The sequence below is a fragment of the Caenorhabditis remanei genome, chromosome IV, assembly GCF_010183535.1.
Source record: "Caenorhabditis remanei strain PX506 chromosome IV, whole genome shotgun sequence".
NCBI classification, from domain to species: domain Eukaryota; kingdom Metazoa; phylum Nematoda; class Chromadorea; order Rhabditida; family Rhabditidae; genus Caenorhabditis; species Caenorhabditis remanei.
In genome coordinates this window covers 19,866,496-19,886,691 of record NC_071331.1, presented here as the reverse complement: position 1 = coordinate 19,886,691, position 20,196 = coordinate 19,866,496, and the positions used below count along the sequence as shown (strand labels likewise).

The 20,196-nt window shown below is 35.5% G+C and overlaps 2 protein-coding genes across 2 annotated transcripts; one reads left to right on the top strand and one right to left on the bottom strand.

The window, feature by feature from the left end:
• Window positions 1–9,965: 9,965 nt before the first annotated feature.
• Window positions 9,966–12,675, bottom strand: GCK72_015315 (uncharacterized protein; the record flags this gene model as incomplete). The annotated part of the gene is made up of 3 exons (XM_053730774.1): window positions 9,966–10,499; window positions 12,044–12,154; window positions 12,619–12,675. 3 exons carry the CDS (start codon window positions 12,673–12,675, stop codon window positions 9,966–9,968), a joined length of 702 nt encoding a protein of 233 aa, XP_053585546.1.
• On the top strand, window positions 10,053–12,198 carry GCK72_015316 (uncharacterized protein; the record flags this gene model as incomplete). The annotated part of the gene is made up of 2 exons (XM_053730775.1): window positions 10,053–10,331; window positions 12,022–12,198. 2 exons carry the CDS (start codon window positions 10,053–10,055, stop codon window positions 12,196–12,198), a joined length of 456 nt encoding a protein of 151 aa, XP_053585547.1.
• Window positions 12,676–20,196: the final 7,521 nt, after the last annotated feature.

The window sequence follows — 20,196 nt, the reverse complement described above, 5'->3', positions numbered from 1 at the left end:
AACTTTACTGTCTCAGCATTATTTTTAAATGATGTTCGAATGGGCCAAACTGATTTTTGAATATTATACATTCGGTTATGCGACATACATACCTTATCAAATATTTTTAGTGTCAACTCATTCCAGGCTGTGCACCTGCATTTCATTTGCAATACAAAAAAGTGATTGTCTGTGGAGCACGTTTGTTGAAATCCAAAAACAATCCCGACAAACGTTTTCCTTATATTGGCATTTAGTTGTAATCGAAAAAATTATACTGTGGTTCAAGATTCTATCGATAAAAGTTCTACAATTAATTGAAATTATTTAGATATATGTATTCAAGTTTTATTCGGGAAACATTATTTTGTTAACTCCACATTTTTATGGACTGTTTCAGCAAGAAACTAAATTTAAATGATTCCTTGAATAACATTACATCTTTATTATAACGAAATTATTCTAAAACAAACGTTGAGGTCCATGCTACCTATGCAAACGCTCTCTGAAAAAGACATGGTCCGCATTACGTGGCGGTGAACATTAGAACTCAGCGTTTTGAAACGGCGGAACAGCCGCGGACGTGCGGCAAAACGGAGGTGCAACTCGGCTACTTTCCGCTACAGTTGCGTAGCACTAACGCAGCAGTTATTCGTAGAGTTTACTCCTGCTGCGTCAGAGGCGCACAAGTGTTGCATGAATGCTGCACAGTTGTTGCATCAGTGCTGCCGGCGTGCTGCATGCGCTCATTGCTTCTCGTTTCTAATCAGTATAGTTAATTTGTGAACAGAATAACATGAATAACTATTAATATTTACTTTAAGAATATTAAATTTAAAAAATTAAAGCAAAAACAAAAAACTTATAGTTAGAAACGTCATTGAAATTCCATGGTGACCGACAGTCGATGAAGTTTCCAAGTTCCTACTATCTGTAGACGTCCGGTGCCCCAAGCTCATCGACTTTAGAACTGAAAAAGAATGTTTCAATGAAATTCGGTTGGAAACAACTCACATTTTTATCTCTTACTGAAAACGTTTCAAAAGTCCAAATTTTTTATCTAATAGGCGAATAATGTTGATCAGCTGCTCTCTCTGAATCGTTTTTGCCATCCAAACACATTCTTCTTCTGAAAAATAATATTTTCAAAAAATAGAGTAAAAATAAGTCGGAAAAATGATAAAACTTGTTAAATAGACAATAAATATCATTGGAAAAAAAAAGAAAAATGCAGCCAAAGTCCAATTTGCATTAGAGCGAATATACAGTTGCTGCGCGACTGTTGTGAGATTGTTGCACAACTGGTGCATGCCCCAAAAACAAGGGAACCATCAGTCGCAGTGACGTGAAAGCTGTGTAACTGTTGCATATGTTCTGAGTTTTCCTAATTGCTGTGGAACTGTTGCAATCTTGTCGCGTAACTGTTGCAAAAGCTGTGAATGCTGCGTAACTGTTGCGGAAAGTAGCCGAGAAGTACGTTCTCCCGTTAGTTCGCCGTCGTTTCGCCGCTAGCCCTATTTATTAAAGGAAAGTAACAATAAAATTCATAAGCATAAGCAATTCATTAACTTCGTTCCTTCCTTTCTTATTTGTTTCTGCAAATTACTCGCTTCCTCATCTTCTTTCCGACTTCTCTTCATTCTTCTTACTCTCTTCTTCACATTTCCCACTTTTGTTTTTCCTTCATTTCCCACTGAAGCCTTCTTTCTTCATCGAAATTGTGCTGGTGACCTGAAGCGGAGAGAAAAGAAAGTTCTTAATCAAACTAACACAAAACTGAAGATAATTGAGAAAAAAAAACTTCAAAACTTCTTCAAACTAATCCTGTTTCAATTCATTTCAGCTTTTCACATTTTATTTATTTATTTTCTTTTACAACGACACTCCGATATTCCGCGCTTCGCCCCCGTTTCACCCGAGTAGTTCTACCATTGGTCTCGTAACGAATTTTTCCCGTTGAAACAGCGTTCGTCCCCTGTTTCATCGAAACCTCGCTTTCGCCGCTGTTCCGCCGTTTCAAAACGCTGAGAATCTATTTTCCTACAGAACATTTTAGGATACGTGAAAATATTTTCATTTCCACATAGTTTCTCGTTAGAGCGTGTTCGCATAGGTAGCCTGGGCCTCAGCGTGAAAAAATAAAAACTATAGTAACACAATTATTGTCCTTTTTTCTAAGTTCAGCCTCAAAGTTTTTTGAGAAACAATTTTGAAAAATGCCTGAAACGGTGAAAATTATTTTCAGCGCTTGATATTTAGAAAACATTTCAAGCTTTTATATCGAACCACGAAGAGAATAACGTAAACTCTTTCACATCTTTAAAAACATTTTCTAGAAACACTAATCATTTTTGATTATAGCGAACTTCATTGTTTTACTAACAGTTGATTATTATCAATTTTAGCATAACTTTTTTCAGATTATGCCCACATGGTCTATAAGTAACCAATCTAATATTAACAAATACTTTATTGTTGCTGTTTTCTAGCCAGGTCGAATTACCAACCAATAATCAAAAAAGTACACCTAAATGTTCAGTTTTCTTCAAAAACCACAAGCTTTCTTGTCTGATTCTGAGAACGTTTAGTTTTTATGTTTTGTCTTCTCATTTCTTGTTAGTATGTGGATATGTTCGCATATTTGTTCTCACACATAGTCATTTCGAAGAAAAAACTTCATTTTCTATAAATTCCTTTAGTCTTTCTATGTCGGTGGCAGCTTATAATCAAAATCTCAAAATGTATGAATTCAAATTCAATTTTTTATCGTTTCCTATTTGTCTAGCTATATTCTCAATGATATACATTTTTCCGACAATTTATGTGGTTTTAAGAATATTTTTGGTATTCTTGAAATGTTTAGTGTTCAAAAATAGGAAAAAAGTGAGAAGAGATATGGATATGAATGTGTTCACTGTTGTTGTTCGCTCGAATTTTATGGTGAGTTGTGTGAAAAACAAAAAATAATAATTAATATTCAAAAACTTGTGGCATAAATAAATTTTGAGAATTTGACAGAAATTTTTTGAAACAGCAAATTACAGTTTCAAATTCTTGGAAATAAAAATACTGACTTGATATTTCTTGAAAAAATATTAATTGCCGTTTCAATTGACTCACTTAAAAAAATTATGTAAAAATATATGATTCCTCACGTTCATTTTCATTTATTTATTTTTTATTTTAATTTTAATTAATTTTTTTAATTATTAAAACAATTTATGATTCTTATTTTCATTCTTACGGTTGTCAATACATAACCATCAAAATATTACATTTAGTCAACTCAGAGAATTCCCTGTTTCTAAAATATTATAACTGAAAAGTGAAATTTCGATGTTCACTATTGAGCTTGTAGTAATGAAGTTCTGTTTCAAATTTTTTACTTGTAAAATTTGTCAGTTTCAAAATTAATTGATGAAAATTTGCCGTAGGGTTGCTTGATTTGAAAAATTGGAATGAAAACTATTTCTTACTGTTTCAATGGAAAATGTAATTTTTGGAATCTTCAATTTTCTTACTTTGCATCGTGTTAGTGTTTCAAATTAGTCACTATAATAAAAAACTGGATTGCTCCATCTTTTTCCAGTTAATTCATTTATTGACTGGGATTATAAATCATAACATATACAGAAGACCAGATCATCTTCCCTTTGATAATAGTGTTTAAAAACTGGTTAACAGTTTCTAGAGAGCCTTTTTTCAATTAAAAATTATTTTTGCAGAACTTCATTTCTTCATCTCCGACTACCTCATGTACCGTTTCCCTGCAACTGGTATTCTGACTCCCTGGTGCTCCAGAATCCCCTATTCCAATCTTCTAACTAATAATTTGGTATGGATGATCATAGGTGGAATTGTGAATGTTTCAAAAAAAGTAAGTGGTGTCCGTTGGAGCGTGATTGCAATAACCTGCTATTTTCCAGGAACCGAGGCTCTACTCGAAATCGAAACGCGGAGTTTTTCATATCCATGACTACTGTATCAATGATTCACCGAAAATCAAATCAGACACAAATTAAAGAGTTCAACTTGAGACAAGGAAGTCAAAAGATTAATTGGATTGTTAGAGAATACACATGTTTTCTGAAAATGGAAGGGGGAAGGATGATTCTTGTTTTTTTTCAGCCAGTGGTTTGTTTTTCTAATTATTCTGGAAACAGAAAAAGTTTTCGATTATGCAGAACTTCATTGTTTTACTATTCCTCGTCCCTGCCTAACTTTGCCTAGTTGCCTTTTTTCTAGTTGATTTCAGTATTGCCAAAAATCGGCCCGGTTGCCTCGGATTTAAAAATGGGTACTCATTTGTAAACAAAATGTATTGATATTTTTGGAAATTCAGAGTAAAATTTTTTAAATTATCTTACATATGTACAATCAATCTACAAACACGACAATCATTGCCCACCATTAAAAGATTTGGTCAAGAGTTGTATCTGAAACAGTGAATAAATATCAATTTTAGTATGACTTCATTCCAGATTATGCCGCCATGACCTACAAGCAACCACTTTATTATTAACTGATCTTTCACTGTTGTTGTTTTCCAGTCAGGTCAAATTATCAACCAATAATCAAAACAGTACACCTAAATCTACTTCAAAAACCACATGTTCTCTTATCTGATTCTGAGAACACATATTTTTCTGTTTTGCCTTCTCATTTCTTATTAGTATGTACATATTTTCGCTTTTTTCTCACACATCTCATTTCGAACAAAAAACTTCATTCCTATTTCCATACATTCTTTCAGCCTTTCTATGTCGGTAGCAGCTTATGACCAGAATCTCAAAACTTATGAATTTGAATTCAATTTCTCATCGTTACCTATTTACCTGGCATTCATCCCATTGATGTACATTATTCCGACAATTTATGTGGTTTTAAGAATATTTTTGGTATTCTCAAAATGTTTAGTATTCAAAAATAGGGAGAAAGTAAGAAGAGATATGGATATGAATGTGTTCTCAATTATTGTATGCTTGCATTTTATGGTGAGTTGTGTGAAAAAAAAACAAAATTTTAAGACTTTCACAAAAGTAAAAACAACTAACATATATAGCGTCGGTAACAGACCGTATTTGTCATTAACATTTCAGTTCTGAAAAATTTTAACTAATTTTTTTGAAACAGTAAATCAAGTTTTAAATTCTTGGAAGAAGACCTTCTTCTTTCCATAAAATCACTTCCTGGGAAAAATTTAATTGCTGTTTCAATCGACTCACTTAAGAAAAAGTATGTAAAAATGTATAATTCCTTGTCGTTTACTGTAAAAAAAACTGGGGAAAAAAGCTATTTAGGTATCATGCGCTGGTTTAGTTTTCAAAATATTTACTGTTTCACGGTAATAATTGATAATTAGAAGTTGTAAAAGAATTTTGTTGTTGTGGATTGCAAACAAGCAAAAACAGGTATATATGAAGTTGTGGTTTTAAAAACAGTACAAAACTTACTGTGAAAAAATATTGTAATTTTAAAAATGAAGATTTTAAAAGGCATATCATCATGCTGGCACGGCGCGCTTCTTACAACCGCGCTCTACCGAAACCGGAGAAAATTGTGTGCGAAATTAAGAGACTCAGAGAAAAAGAGACATTTTTCAAGCGGATTTCGGTGGAGCGCAGTTGTAAAAACTGTGCCCAGCTAATACTACTTTTGAATGTTTAATACTGAACTATGTTCCGAAAAATATAAATTTCAGGTACTATTTCAATAAAATAATGAAAACATTTTTTGATTTTGATTTTTATTCTAGAGGTTCTCAAAATATGACCATCCTGAAAAGAAAATATTGAATTTGGTAAAACTTGCTGATTCTGAAATTTTTTAACTGAAAAATGCGCATTTCCCAATTTCGATGTTCACAGTGAACCTTGTGACAAAAAATTTCTGTTTCAAATTTCTTACTAGAAAAAGTTGTCAAGTTCAAAACTATTGAGTTGAATGCTTCCTTATACCAGAATGACAACTATTTTGTACTGTTTCAATGGAAATTGAAATTTTTGGAAACTTCAGTTTTCTTAATTTGCATCTTATCAAAGAATCAAATTAATCACTATTAAAAATATGAATTACGTTCCGGAAAATAAAAATTTTGGGTACTGTTTCAATAAAATGATTAGAATATATAATGGTTTTTGTTTTGATTCATGTTGAACATTTAGTGTTTCTAAAATTTTGTAACTGAAAAGAAAAAAAAAGTGTTCAATGTTGATGTTTACTATTGAGCTTGTAGCAAAACATTTCTGTTTCAAATTTCTTACTTAAAAACTTTGCCAGTTTCAAAACTAATGAATTGAATGCTCTTAAGTTAGTGCTGCTTATCTTAAATAACCAGAATGAAAATTTTTTTGCTCTGTTTCAATGAAATTTATAATTTTTGGAAATTTCAGTTTTTCTTACTCTACAAAACTGGAGTATTTCATATTTTTCGATTTTGATTTTCCTTTGATAACATTTTTTGCAATGAAGAAATTCTTGTTTCAAAAGTAACTTTTAAGAAAACAATGCAAGAATCTCTCAATAGATACAAAATTTCAGAACTTCATTTTCTTCATCTCCGACTATCTCATGTACCGTTTCCCTGCAACTGGTATTCTGACTCCCTGGTGCTCCAGAATCCCCTATTCCAATCTTCTAACTGTTATCGTCTTCACCACTTACTACTCTGCCTACGCCGTATTACTATTCCCATCTCTACTATCTTTTGTCCGTTTATTTCTTATCATTTCTCCCTATTCCACTGTTACAACTACCGTATTCCGATTGAGTCTTCCTCTTATATTCATATATTCCTTGTTCTTTACATTCTTCTTAATTCCTGCTAAAGGAATATGTAAATCACTTGGACTACTGTATCCATATGGGCCGTTATGGTGTATTATATGGATTCATATCGAAGAATCCACGATTCCCCATTTTTCTTGGCTAATAACTTGGTATGGATGATCATAGGTGGAATTGTGAATATTGCGTTGCTGGCGAAGTTGGCTGGGTTTCAAAAAAAGTAAGTGGTGTCCGTTGGAGCGTGATTGCAATAACCTGCTATTTTCCAGGAACCGAAGCTCCACTCGAAATCGAAACGCGGAATTTTCCATTTTCATGACTACTGTATCAATGCTTCTTTCTGCATTTATCATTTGTATTTTTGTGGTTTCTTATCTACAACTTCCACAATTTATCAATTATATTACTGTAGTGAAATTCATTGGCTCTGATTGTGAAACTGTTATTTCACCGTGGATTTTCTATTTGACTCACCCAATTTTTAAAAGAGAACTACATAGTGTCGGAAGTGAAGAGATGGAAAAGAAAAGTACAGTATTTGTGACCAGATAATAAAGTTTTTTGAAGAAATTCAGAGCTCTCGGAGCCTTGTTGATGCAGATCTCATAACCAGACATATATTATTAAACTGAATAATTCACCGAAAATCAAATCAGACACAAATTAAAGAGTTCAACTTGAGACAAGGAAGTCAAAAGATTAATTGGATTGTTAGAGAATACACCTGTTTTCAGAAAAAGAGGAAGGATGATGTTTGTTTTTTTTCAGCCTCGTAACACGACCCCTACTCGTGTTAGTTTTAGACCCGTTTATTCTCTAAGACATAAGCTAACGCATCTTATCTACCTTACAAGTATTTATTATAGTTTTAGTTATATAGTAAATATAAGTATAAAAGTATAAAGAATAGAAATAAGATAAAATTATAAAGAAAGATAAAGATAATATAAATAAAGGAAATAGAATAATAAGAGAGGGTTCTCTCACATCACGGTTCCTCTCAACCACAACTCCAACCCAACTGACGATCTCTCCATTCCTCTTCCTTTTATACCAGCCCTTTCCGTGGGCGGGACCTTGTCCGCGCGCTCTTGGGAGGAGGATTTGGCACGGTGCTAGCACACACCGTGTTACATCCCCCTTTTCCATGAGTTGAGCGCCCTCGATCGATATCCAAACGGTTCGTTTCAGCAAAGCATTGCAGATTGATGTTGATTTGAAACTTTGACTGCTTGATGATGGTGGTTCAGCTCGATGTAGAAATCCTTATACGGTTTGATCAGTTCCATTAGGAAATCCTTATCTCGTTTAACTTGCATACTGAGTTTTTGACTTTTTGCATTGAATTGGCACAGTAGACTGAATCGATAGATGAACTTGGGTTGATAGATGTAGAATTGATTTGAATTGAATTAGGAGGGTTTCGATTGATGTTTGTAGATTGATTTGAAAGCGAGATCGGTTGATTGGGAGTGAGTCGAGAGTTTTCGATCTGTGAATGAATAGAATAAAATACAAAAATAAATATTATGAATTCATTTTTTTCTGTGCATGAGAAGAACGCGCCGCACACACGCGGCGACCACGCCCACTCCCATTTTAACGCTGCGTTCCATTTTTGAACACTGTCGCAAAAAATGGGCGTGGCCGCCGCGTGTGTGCGGCGCGGTCTTCTCATGCACAGAAAAAAATGAATTCATAATAGTGAAAGGAAAACGTTAAGATAATCGTAGACTAGTTTCAAAATCTGAAAAGGGTATTAGTAGTGTGGTAAGAAAAAAATAGAGATCGGGACACGCCAACTGTTGTACGCAAATTTCCGGGAGAGCGCGCGACACACACCAAGGAGACACCTGCTCCTGGAAGATAATTTTCGGGCCGACTATTACACCTCGGCCACCATTTTCTAGGCCACCATTTTCTAGGCCACCATTTTCTCGGCCACCATTTTTGTATATTTGAAGGAATTTTCAAGAAAAAGAAGACTTTTTACACCATAGTTTAAAAGTCTTCTTTATTTTGAAAATTTCGTGAACACTTTAGAATAATTTAATTTTATTGAAATAAAGAGTATGTAAAATCAAGAGACGCAGAGAAAAATGGGGGAAAAAGCGAGGAGTTGACAGGAATAGGAATAGACTATACTGAGATTGTGAGAATACTTTTGAAAACGTAATAATTTGCATTAATTCCTTCAGAAAGCACAAAGCAGTGTCACAATGTGGAAGCCCGAGTGTGCGAAGTTGAAAAAAGTATGTATATTTACTCTTTGAACTTTTGATTTTCACGGTTTTTCACGAAAAAGAGTACACAATTTGGCGCAATGGACATGTCCATCAATAACTTTGCCTCGGAAGAGCAATGAATTATACCCTCTATTCGCCCCCTCTCCTCGTATTTTGACCCCTTTTTCCCTCATATTTTGACCCCAACTCCTACATTTCCTCGCTTTTTCCCCCCATTTTTCTCTGCGTCTCTTGATTTTACATACTTTTTCTTTCAATAAAATTAAATTATTCTAAAGTGTTCACGAAATTTTCAAAATAAAGAAGACTTTTAAACTATGGTGTAAAAAGTCTTCTTTTTCTTGAAAATTCCTTCAAATATACAAAAATGGTGGCCTAGAAAATGGTGGCCGAGGTGTAATAGTCGGCCGCCGTAAAATTATCTTCCAGGGGACAGGTGCCTCCTTAGTGTGTGTCGACGCGCGCCCGCAAATTTTGCGTAAGACAGTTGGTGTGGCCGCTGCGCAAATTTAGTATCCCAATCTACTGGTATTAAACAATCCAAGAGGAATAGATGAGGATGAGAGAAAAAATGGAAAAGTTTAGACAACTGATTTGGACAAGGAGAATGAGATTTTTTAAAGCAACATGTAAACATGTAAACAAAAAAACTAGTACAAGATAATAGTAATACATTCAGTTAATTTTTGAATATTCACGAAAAGATTTGAATGTTACTACAACGTAATTTAAAACAAAAATACCAAATTTTCCTCATTTTGCGACATTTTGATCTTTTGCAGTCGATTTGCTCAGCTTGTCCTTCTGTTTCGATTCTTGTTGAGACGTAGCAGTTTCACGGCTTTCCAGCTTTCCCTTCTTTCCTGAACCATTTTGTTTCTTGTTCTTCTGGTTTTTCCCGACAACATTGATTTTCTTCATCTGCTTCCCATTTTGACTTCCACGATTCCAGTATTAATGACGATTTCCGTACTGTCCAAAGTGATTTGTAGTTCCGTACTGTGGATGGTATACTGTTCGATGATGATATCCATAATTTGGATGAGGCATTACAAATCGACTTCCGTTGAAGTAGTGGCTCATGTGGTAATTCACGTTACTTTGTTGATGTTGATTAGAGTTGATCTTCTTGCTCAAATTATCGATTGTAGTGTTGAGAATCTTCAAATTGGCAACCATTTGTTGAACTTCTTCCAGAACATCATCCTTTGGATTCTCTTCTTGCTTGATTTCCTCTTTTGTCTCATCTTTGTTGACGCTTTCTTCTGTTTCCTTCTGCACACTGGTGATGACTATCGGAGTTGGAAACCTCCGATTGGGGTACTTTGGAAATTTCGTCTCCGAAAAAGGGAATATGGGGTTTCTCCCAATTTCCATTTCCGATTGGAAAATAACCATTTCTTCCATACACTCGATCATTCCAATTCCAGCTACTGTACACTGCAGGTTGGCCTCTCCAACGATTAAGATGTTTCCTTGACATTGCTTCTAGAAATAATAAATAGATTAGTTTGAAGTATGATCAAATGATCCGTGAATTGATGAAATTTGTGAGGACAGACTTGGTGAAATTGGTGATACATGCAGTGCAGCAGACTTGAAGCTTTTTATACTTCGACAGGTAGATGATAAAGGTTTTGTGATTATAAACTTAAAGTGCATTCAATTTATTTGGTGTTAAGATAACTAGGAATGATTTTTATTATTAATTTAGAAAGATGTTAATGATATTGCATTAACTAGAATTATTTTGAAAGATATAATGAAAGATAAGATTATTTTAAAGACTGATTGAGTGAAGTAGAGATGATAAATATTAGGAAAAGATAATTAATTTGATCAATAAGCGATTAAACTAATTTGATTGAGTTAAAATGAATAAGATAAGTATACTAAAGTGAGTGAGTGAGTTGAGTTGATTGTGAGTAGTGAGTAATAAGTGAAGTAAGTGAAATACTAAGTAACTCCCTAGGAACAAGACTATTTTCTAAATGTGACTTTTCATGTCAAAGAAAGAAAACATACAAAGTGAAAATGCAAAAGAAAATCGGACAATGGAGAAAATTCGATCCATAGCATCTCTGAAATGCTTTCTATGTGCGTCCACATAGGTCCCTTGATCCGTTCCTGGCGAAAAAGATTCCGCCTCCCGGCAGCCCTGGGGGGGGTCGGGGTTTATCGCATGCAGCAGCTGCTCAATGACCTCTTCTATTAGACATTCCTAGGCTCTCAAGATTTACAAAGAAAGTACCCTCCGTACGTTTACCTAGTGTAAAAAGTGTAATGCAAAACAGCCTCTCCGCGCACCGCGCTGCTTCTGCATCACTCTTTATCCTATTCGACAGCGTTTGTAGCCGTCGCCCAAGTTTTTTTGATTATTTTAGAATTTGTTTTTTAACTAATATTTCGTCACTCCAGGTAAGTTTTATTGTGAAGTGAATGAAAAAGTTATTGAGCAAACTAAGAACATTTCAGCATTTTCGACGCTGGTAGCTGTTTGTAGGGGCGCCGGAGCTCTGTTAAAATCATCATATCACCGAGTGAGTCATCGCTTCTCCTCTTCCCCTCTTCAATCAACGGATACTTTTCCCTCCCCTCTTCAGTCGGCTCTTGCAATGTCTTTCGAAACATTTTGTAGGGAGTGTTCGATCCATTTCCCTGACCCATCCTTTAAAGGCCAGCATGTGCTATTATGCCATTCTGGTATTCCTCCGCCACCGCCAGCAATCCCTGAGGCTATTTTTTTCCTCATGCATTCTTGAAACCCAGCTGTGAAAGCTCGGGCTTGTCCCGTTTGCTGGTTGCACTTTGATAGTTTATCGAGATGTGGAGGTCACATCAAAAGCAAGCACCCGACACCCCCTGTAACCTCGACTACTCATCCGACTAGTGCTGCTGTTTTGCTGTTTTGCAACAATGGGAGCTGTTCGTGGATGCTGTTTACCCCGGATACCTGCGCGTTGTATGTTTGAGGGTTTCATAAAAAGTAGATTGAATTGGATTTTTACAGATGCACAATGCCAGCAAGCAACCTCCACAGCAACCTCCACATCAACCTCCACAGCAACCTCCAACACAGCCACCTCGACAAAAGCCGCCAAGGACGTCTTGGGCTCCAGCACCAACTGAGGATTCGGACGACTCTGAGTTTGAATTGTTGGACTTCAAATCGGCCAGCCGTAAATAAGTGAGATTTGTTCCAAATAAACTTGTTTTTATTCGAGTTTTTAAAAGTGTAAGACAATAATTGTACTTCCCCAATTGAAATCAATTGGTTCATCAAATTCAGACAATAGCTCAACACGAATACTATCAATTGTAGAATTCATTAGGGGTAGATATCTAGGGTAGGCTACGGTATGATGAATCATTTCTCCAAAGTTTCCACGACATGGTATTACAGGCAGTAGGGAACTTTTAGTGTTACCAACAATAATGGGGTCCACAACATCACAATACAAGTATAATGTGCTAACGTTTCCAAAAAAATCAACCTTGTTTCTGGCAGTCTACAAAATGTTTAGAAAGACATTGCAAGAGCCGACTGAAGAGGGGAGGGAAAAGTATCCGTTGATTGAAGAGGGGAAGAGGAGAAGCGATGACTCACTCGGTGATATGATGATTTTAACAGAGCTCCGGCGCCCCTACAAACAGCTACCAGCATCGAAAATGCTGAAATGTTCTTAGTTTGCTCAATAACTTTTTCATTCACTTCACAATAAAACTTACCTGGAGTGACGAAATATTAGTTGAAAAACAAATTCTAAAATAATCAAAAAAACTTGGGCGACGGCTACAAACGCTGTCGAATAGGATAAAGAGTGATGCAGAAGGAGCGCGGTGCGCGGAGAGGCTGTTTTGCATTACACTTTTTACACTAGGTAAACGTACGGGGGGTACTTTCTTTGTAAATCTTGAGAGCCTAGGAATGTCTAATAGAAGAGGTCATTGAGCAGCTGCTGCATGGGCCGGGCCGAAATCAGAAATTCTCCGGCCCGGATTTTCAGTACTAAAAAATTTCAATTTTTTTTTCGAATTTTTTCCGATTTTTTCGGAAAAAAAATTCTAAAGGGGGAAACAACTACTCCTAAACTTAGGATTTTTGACATGAATCAATTCAGAAAGCCAGAAAAATGATAAATTTATTTTGATTTCATATCTGAAAATGCGTTTCAAGCGAGTTTTGAGACATCAAAATGGCAAAAATCGATGCTAGTCATGCAATTTTTCAAAACATTTCAATAGGAACTCTCTTCGTCGTGCACGAGAAAGCGATATTTTCAAAAATTCTCAATAAAAAATTCGAAAAATGAACAATTCTGAATGCATTTCATGCTGTGATGACGAGAATTTCTGTTGAAATATACTGAAAAAATGCACGAAAAGTGAAAAAGTGAGCGATTTTTGGAATTTTGGGGTCTCATATCTCAATTTAAACGCATTTTTTAGATATACTTGGGAAAAAAATTTGGAAAATTTTTTGAAAAAAAATTATTGAAAAAAAAATTCTAGTGAAAAAAATTCAAAAATTCAAATCCGGGCCGACCGGGCCGGGCCGGGTCGGCACTTTCTCGGGCCGGGCCGGCACTTTCTCGGGCCGGGCCGGCCCGGAATTTTGCAAGTATGAAGTATTCTTTTTTGGTCATCGAGCATTTTGGTCGTTTCAATCAGAGATATTATATTTCTTCTGAAAATAACGCTGTTTTAGAAATCATGGAAATGTTATAGAAACACAATAAACCCAATAATGGAACTGTTATATAAACACAGTTTGGTATGTAGTTTTTCTGAAGCTCCCACCCACAAATTGTTGAGAGGGCAACGAATTAGCGGTCGGAGACTGATTTCCTCTCACAATCAGAGAGAAATATGAAATCATCCCAAAATAAAGTGTAAACGGCATAAAATGTGAGACGGCGGGAAAAAGAGACTAAAATGTCCCAAAAACCGGATAAAGTATATTTAGCCTAGACTTTAACGCGCGCTCGGTACAGATGGCACAGAAAAGGTATAGTGCTGACATCTGACCACCTCAAAATCTCTTTCGGCGGGACGTACAAGGTAAAACTGTACGGAGACGGTCGGAGGGCCGACCGTCGTCAACCGAACAAACGAGAGAACTGAACTGTGGCCTAAAAAGATTAGACTGAGCAAGAAGCGTCGCGGACACGCGACGCGACCGCGCGCGCGTGACGACATTAGCGTCACGGCGAGATAGTGTGAGGAATGAGAGTGTTGGGTTTATTAGAGCGCTTTTGCTGATTTTAGAGTCTTTAGGGCGGTAATTTGAATTAGAATAATTTATAATAATTTTAATATAAACCAGATAACTGGAAATAACGATGATAGTTGTAACATTGTTAATAAACAGATTGAATAAAAGGTAATTAAAGGCTCCGATGGTCCTAGTTTTGTGGGGAAAACCTTAGGGGACCGTCGGATTGCCTTTGGTAGCCAAGTAAGGGGGTACCCAAAGGGGGAACCTTTGGCTACACAAATTATTGTTTCAGTCTAATTTTGTAGTATGAAAAACATAGGAGTATTGTTTTTCTAGCCACCTGTATTCGTTATTATTTTAATACCTACTGAAACATTATACTGTTTCAGTGAATATTTAAAATTGATATCTCCTACTAATCAACATTAAAGATCTCATAAAAAGCACGTGAATTTAGCAGAAAGACTATTAGCACGGCACGCGTCTTACAATCTCGCTCTACCGAAAACCACTTGAGAAATTGCTAATTTCCTCTGAATCTTTCAATTTCTCACGCAATTATCTTTGGTTTCGGTAGAGCGCGGTTGTAAGAGGCGTGTCGGGCTAATATCCAATTTGAACATTTCAAGAGTGTTTTTTAAAAATAAATTCAGAGCTTTCGGAGCCTTGTTGATGCAGATCTCATAACCAGACATATCTTATTAAACTGAATAACTCTCCAAATATCAAATCAGACACAAATTAAAGAGTTCAACCTGAGACAAGGAAGTCAAAAGATTAATTGGAATGTTAGAGAATACACCTGTTTTCTGAAAATGGAAGTGGGGAAGGATGATGCTTGTTTTTTTTCAGCCGTTGTTTGCTTTTTGCTAATTAGGTAAATAGGAGTGTATGTAGTTAGTCCGTCAGTTCCTTGTTATTGTTATTTTTTGGTTTTCAAAAATTTTGTTACTATTTCAAATTCTGAAAACATACTACTTGGTGTAATTTATGTCAGTTTGAAGATGGCAACCCCCACATTTATTAAAATTCGACGAAACCCGTATATAAAAAGTTTCTGAAATTCCCTAATTGGTCGCAGTAAAAAAAATTGAACTCTCAATTTGTTATACCTTTATCAAAACTATGAATACTGTTTCAGTGAAAATCTGAATATGATATCTCTTACCAATCTACATTAAAAATACTTGTGAATATAGCAGAATGACTACCCAAATCAATTATTTTCAATGTATTGAGGTATAGAGACATTAAATTTTGCTTGGAAGATTATTGTTTCAATGAGAACCCGAACTTTATAAAATTTGTCAGTAGGATTCGAGAATTTATACTTGAACTTTCTACCGTCCTGTAACGAATCACTGTGATGAAAACAACGGAATCCTCAAGTTTTTCCGGACTGCAATGTGTATTCAAACTCTCAGTTGCTTGCTTTTATAAATGTTAAAATAAAACATTTTAATTTTTACTGTTATGAAATGTAATCAAGGTTCTGAATGTTATTGGTCGGGGTTATGAACTGCGCTTTAAGACCAATGTCTCAAACTGAATTTAACAAACTTGTCACCATCTTGAGTGCCTATTTCTCACAGTTCATATTATCAATGGAGCGTAATTACCAAAATCCAGTTAACCCTATACCCGTAAACAAAACCAACATATCGATCCCCCTTTTCAACTAATCATAATCCCCATAACTTCCTTCCAAATCTAATCAATTCTCCTCCGTTTTGAACCTTGGACTCACTCCTTCCCCTTTCCCTACTTCCGAAAGATCAATTGCAATCAGGCACGTTTTTCTCGTTTTTCTGACGCACAACCAAAGGAAATGTCTCAATTTTTATTAACTCTCTTTGGATAGAGTGGAAGGAGAAAATAATCAAATCGCCCTCTATAATTCCTGGAAAATTATAGAAAAGGCAGTTAAGGATAGTCATTCTTTTTCTATGTAGTTTTTGCTCTTTTTCCTGGATTTTTCCTAGAAATAGCTGCTATGCGTTTTCCAATCAAATTACACAATACATGATATGCGCACAAGTTTCTGAAACAGTAGTGCTAGTGACCATATCTCTAAATTTTTCAGAATTCACTATTTCTGAAAATGAAAATTGCATTCACTTTTTACTGAGATTAATGTTATCGTTTTAAAAGACAGAACAGCTTTTTGAAATAATGAATTGAGCCATTATCCGAACCGAGAATCAACGAGATATCTGAAATTGTAAAAACTTGCTGAAACAGAAATAATGGTATTAAATATTTAAATTACTAATCAAATTAAATATTGAAAGATCTTGTACACCATTGAAACAGGAAATCACACACCGCTTTTGTATTATTAGTGAAAAAGTAAGAGAATAATCTGAAACCTTAAAAATCTAAATATTGAGAGGACATAATGATAGTATTATTGGCTGTTTACAACTTTTGTTTTTTCTAAAATAAAATCTCCAAAACGGTAACTTTCAAAATTCATTTCGAATCTTTAATATGCTTTTAAACTAAAAATGAATAGTTCGAAACTGGGTATTAATTTATCAGATTTTAATGGTATCGTGTATCAATCAAGGTTTTGTCGTTCTTATTTTTTATATTTGTTTTCTGAAACAGTACTTTTTCCAAATTTTAAAATAGACATCATGGATTGAGCAGCACTTATCATTGATGCGATAATTATTACGAAGACCCACTGAAACTGTAATTTTTTAAATAGGACAAATTACGACAAATCAACTTTGTTTTGAGTAACATTCTATAGTAGTCAGTTTTGAAACAGTAACCTCCGATACGCCATTTTTTCAGCCGGGATGCGAGTTTATTTGCATTTCCGAGGCATTTTATTTTCAATGAAAAGATTGATAGAGCAGCCAATCGACCGAAATACGAAGTTAACCAATTATCGAACAGTCAATTATTTTATTCATTTTGAATAGTACTCACAGAAACAGAAGATAAACGTATTATTTCTAATCTTCAACTATTCAACTAACTGAAACTCTCAAAGCAAACACTTGTATAGCTTTTCATGGAACAGTATTTTATTTTCTATAATTCCCGCTTATGAAATATATAATTCTATTTTTTTTTAATTTCAGCAAAATGTCGAAAAAATCAATATTCGGAAACCAAACGTACATGGACTTTGAGTTCAAATTCAATACATTCCCCGTATATTTTGCATTACTCCCAATGTCTTATGTGCTGCCGACTCTTTATATTGTCTGTTATACTATCTTTGTATTCATGGAACATTATTTGAGAAGAAAAGAGTTTATTGTGAATTCACAGATATTTCTAGTGGTTTCAATGGCACATATTGTGGTGAGTTATGTACATAATGTTGTAAAGTGTTAGGCATTGTCCGAGTACTACAAAAAATTAAGCTAAAAATTAATGAGTTTGATATGAAATGGAAAATTTACTGTTCCAACAACTTTTATGATTGTCGAACACTCAATATTGGCAGTCAGTTTTGATTCTCCTTTAATGAAATAAATTAAAACAGTAAAATTCGTTTTTAATAAGTATCTTGATGGAACTTGTTTTTTTGTAAGTTAGAGCTTTTTTGGAAGTTGAAAAATTAACTTCTGTCTTGAAACAGTGAGCTTACTTACCATTTTCAAATTAAAAAAATGAAACAGTGAGGCTTTTTGTATTGCTGGAATTCATGTGGGAATTAATTTTAAAGTTTCAGTTTCAACACCAACTAATATTGAAACAGTAAGAAATATTAATCCATAATAGAAACCAGTCGGTCCACGTCGCCTAACGGCGACTAAACCTCCTTCTCAACACCACCCTTCTAGGTGTTACGGTGAATCGTGCTTGAAATCCTCTATTTTTTCCCGAATCCGATGAAATCAAAAAATCTTTCACGTCGTCACTTTTTAGAAAACGGCTCATAACTTTTTATGACGTGGATCAATCCGAAAACGGACCACACGTTTGGAATCCTCTATTTTTTCCGAATCCGATGAAATCAAAAAATCTTTCACGTCGTCACTTTTTAGAAAACGGCTCATAACTTTTTATGACGTGGATCAATCCGAAAACGGACCACACGTTTGGAATCCTCTATTTTTTCCGAATCCGATGAAATCAAAAAATCTTTCACGTCGTCACTTTTTAGAAAACGGCTCATAACTTTTTATGACGTGGATCAATCCGAAAACGGACCACACGTTTGGAATCCTCTATTTTTTCCGAATCCGATGAAATCAAAAAATCTTTCACGTCGTCACTTTTTAGAAAACGGCCTGTATCTTTTTAAGACGTGGATCAATCCGAAAACGGACCACACGTTTGGAATCCTCTATTTTTTCCGAATCCGATGAAATCAAAAAATCTTTCACGTCGTCACTTTTTAGAAAACGGCCTGTATCTTTTTAAGACGTGGATCAATCCGAAAACGGACCACACGTTTGAAATCCTCCCTTTTTTCTGAATCCGATGAAATCAAAAAATTCTTCACGTTCTGACATGGGTTCGAACCAACTAACTGTAGTCAACGTTGCTCAACTTGCCAGATCGGACGCGGCGACGCAGCCACCTGATCCATGCGGGCAGGAGAAATGGCGGCTGGGGCGAGGAAAGAAAAGGCAACGCTTTGCCGACCGTCTTTCCCCCTTTTTCACCTGCCGAATCTCATATGCTTTATCAGTGTTTCTGTCTCAGAAGACGTCATTTTAAGAATTTTGAAAAAAGAAAAAGACGGGCATCGAGTGGTGAAAATTTCTGATCTTTTGGTCCAAATTTGAAGAAAATCGGTTCAGTAGGAAGGGCGGTAGGATCGGCGAACCACAGACAAACATACAGAATCTGGTGTTTGTTAATAGTAAAGATAGTTCATTGAAATCTATCATTCTCGAGTATCACATTTCTATATCAAGTAGAGCTTAATCTTTACTATTAACAAACACCAGATTCTGTATGTTTGTCTGTGGTTCGCCGATCCTACCGCCCTCCCTACTGAACCGATTTTCTTCAAATTTGGACCAAAAGATCAGAAATTTTCACCACTCGATGCCCGTATTTTTCTTTTTTCAAAATTCTCAAAATGACGCCTTCTGAGCCAAAAACACTGATAAAGCATAGGGGAATGAAAAATGGAAAAAGTGGCGTGAAACTGTCGGCCTAAGCGTCGTCATTTCTTTCATTTCTTCGACTTGCATTTTCCGTGGCCGCATGGTTAGGCTTGACGTGTCGTCCCGTCAGATCTGGCAAGTTATGCGGCGTTGACTACAGTTAGTCTTTAGTTCGATCCCTGGAGCGAAGAAAGGTTTTTTAAATTTTTTGTTGACATTTATTATCGGAATAAAAAAGTTCCGACATTTTTTACCGACGCGCAAAAGTCCCGCCACTGATCTCCGGGAACGCCCACTTATCATCTTGCAATTTCAGGGCACGGTTTCAGTTCTATTTACACTGATTTCGCAGGCAAAATTTTCAAAAATACTGCTATTTCAATAAAATTTGACAGAAAAAAAACAAATTTCAAGGAAAATAGAGAAAAAAAGTAGTATTTTTTAATATTTTGCCTGCGAAATCAGAGTAAATAGAACTGAAACCGTGATCTGAAATTGCAAGATGATAAGTGGGCGTTCCCGGAGATCAGTGGCGGGACTTTTGCGCGTCGGTAAAAAATGTCGGAACTTTTTTATTCCGATAATGCATTCGGAAAAAAGAGGTTTTCAAACATGTCGTCTGCTTCCAATGAGAAAAAAATACGGGCCGCGTATTTTTTTTTCCCAGGCTGATCAATATCATACAAATACGGGCAGTTTTCTGGAGACAGCAAATAGGGGATGGATCCATTGTGGATATGGGTCCACGTTTTTAAAAGTATTAATAGCCAATCTAACTAGCATTTACCGTCTTCTTTTTACCACGGTTTTAGCTCCGCCTACTTTTCGTCTAAAATATAGTGAAAAGCGGAAGTTGCGTGAAGTCCAGACATGGTACCATGTA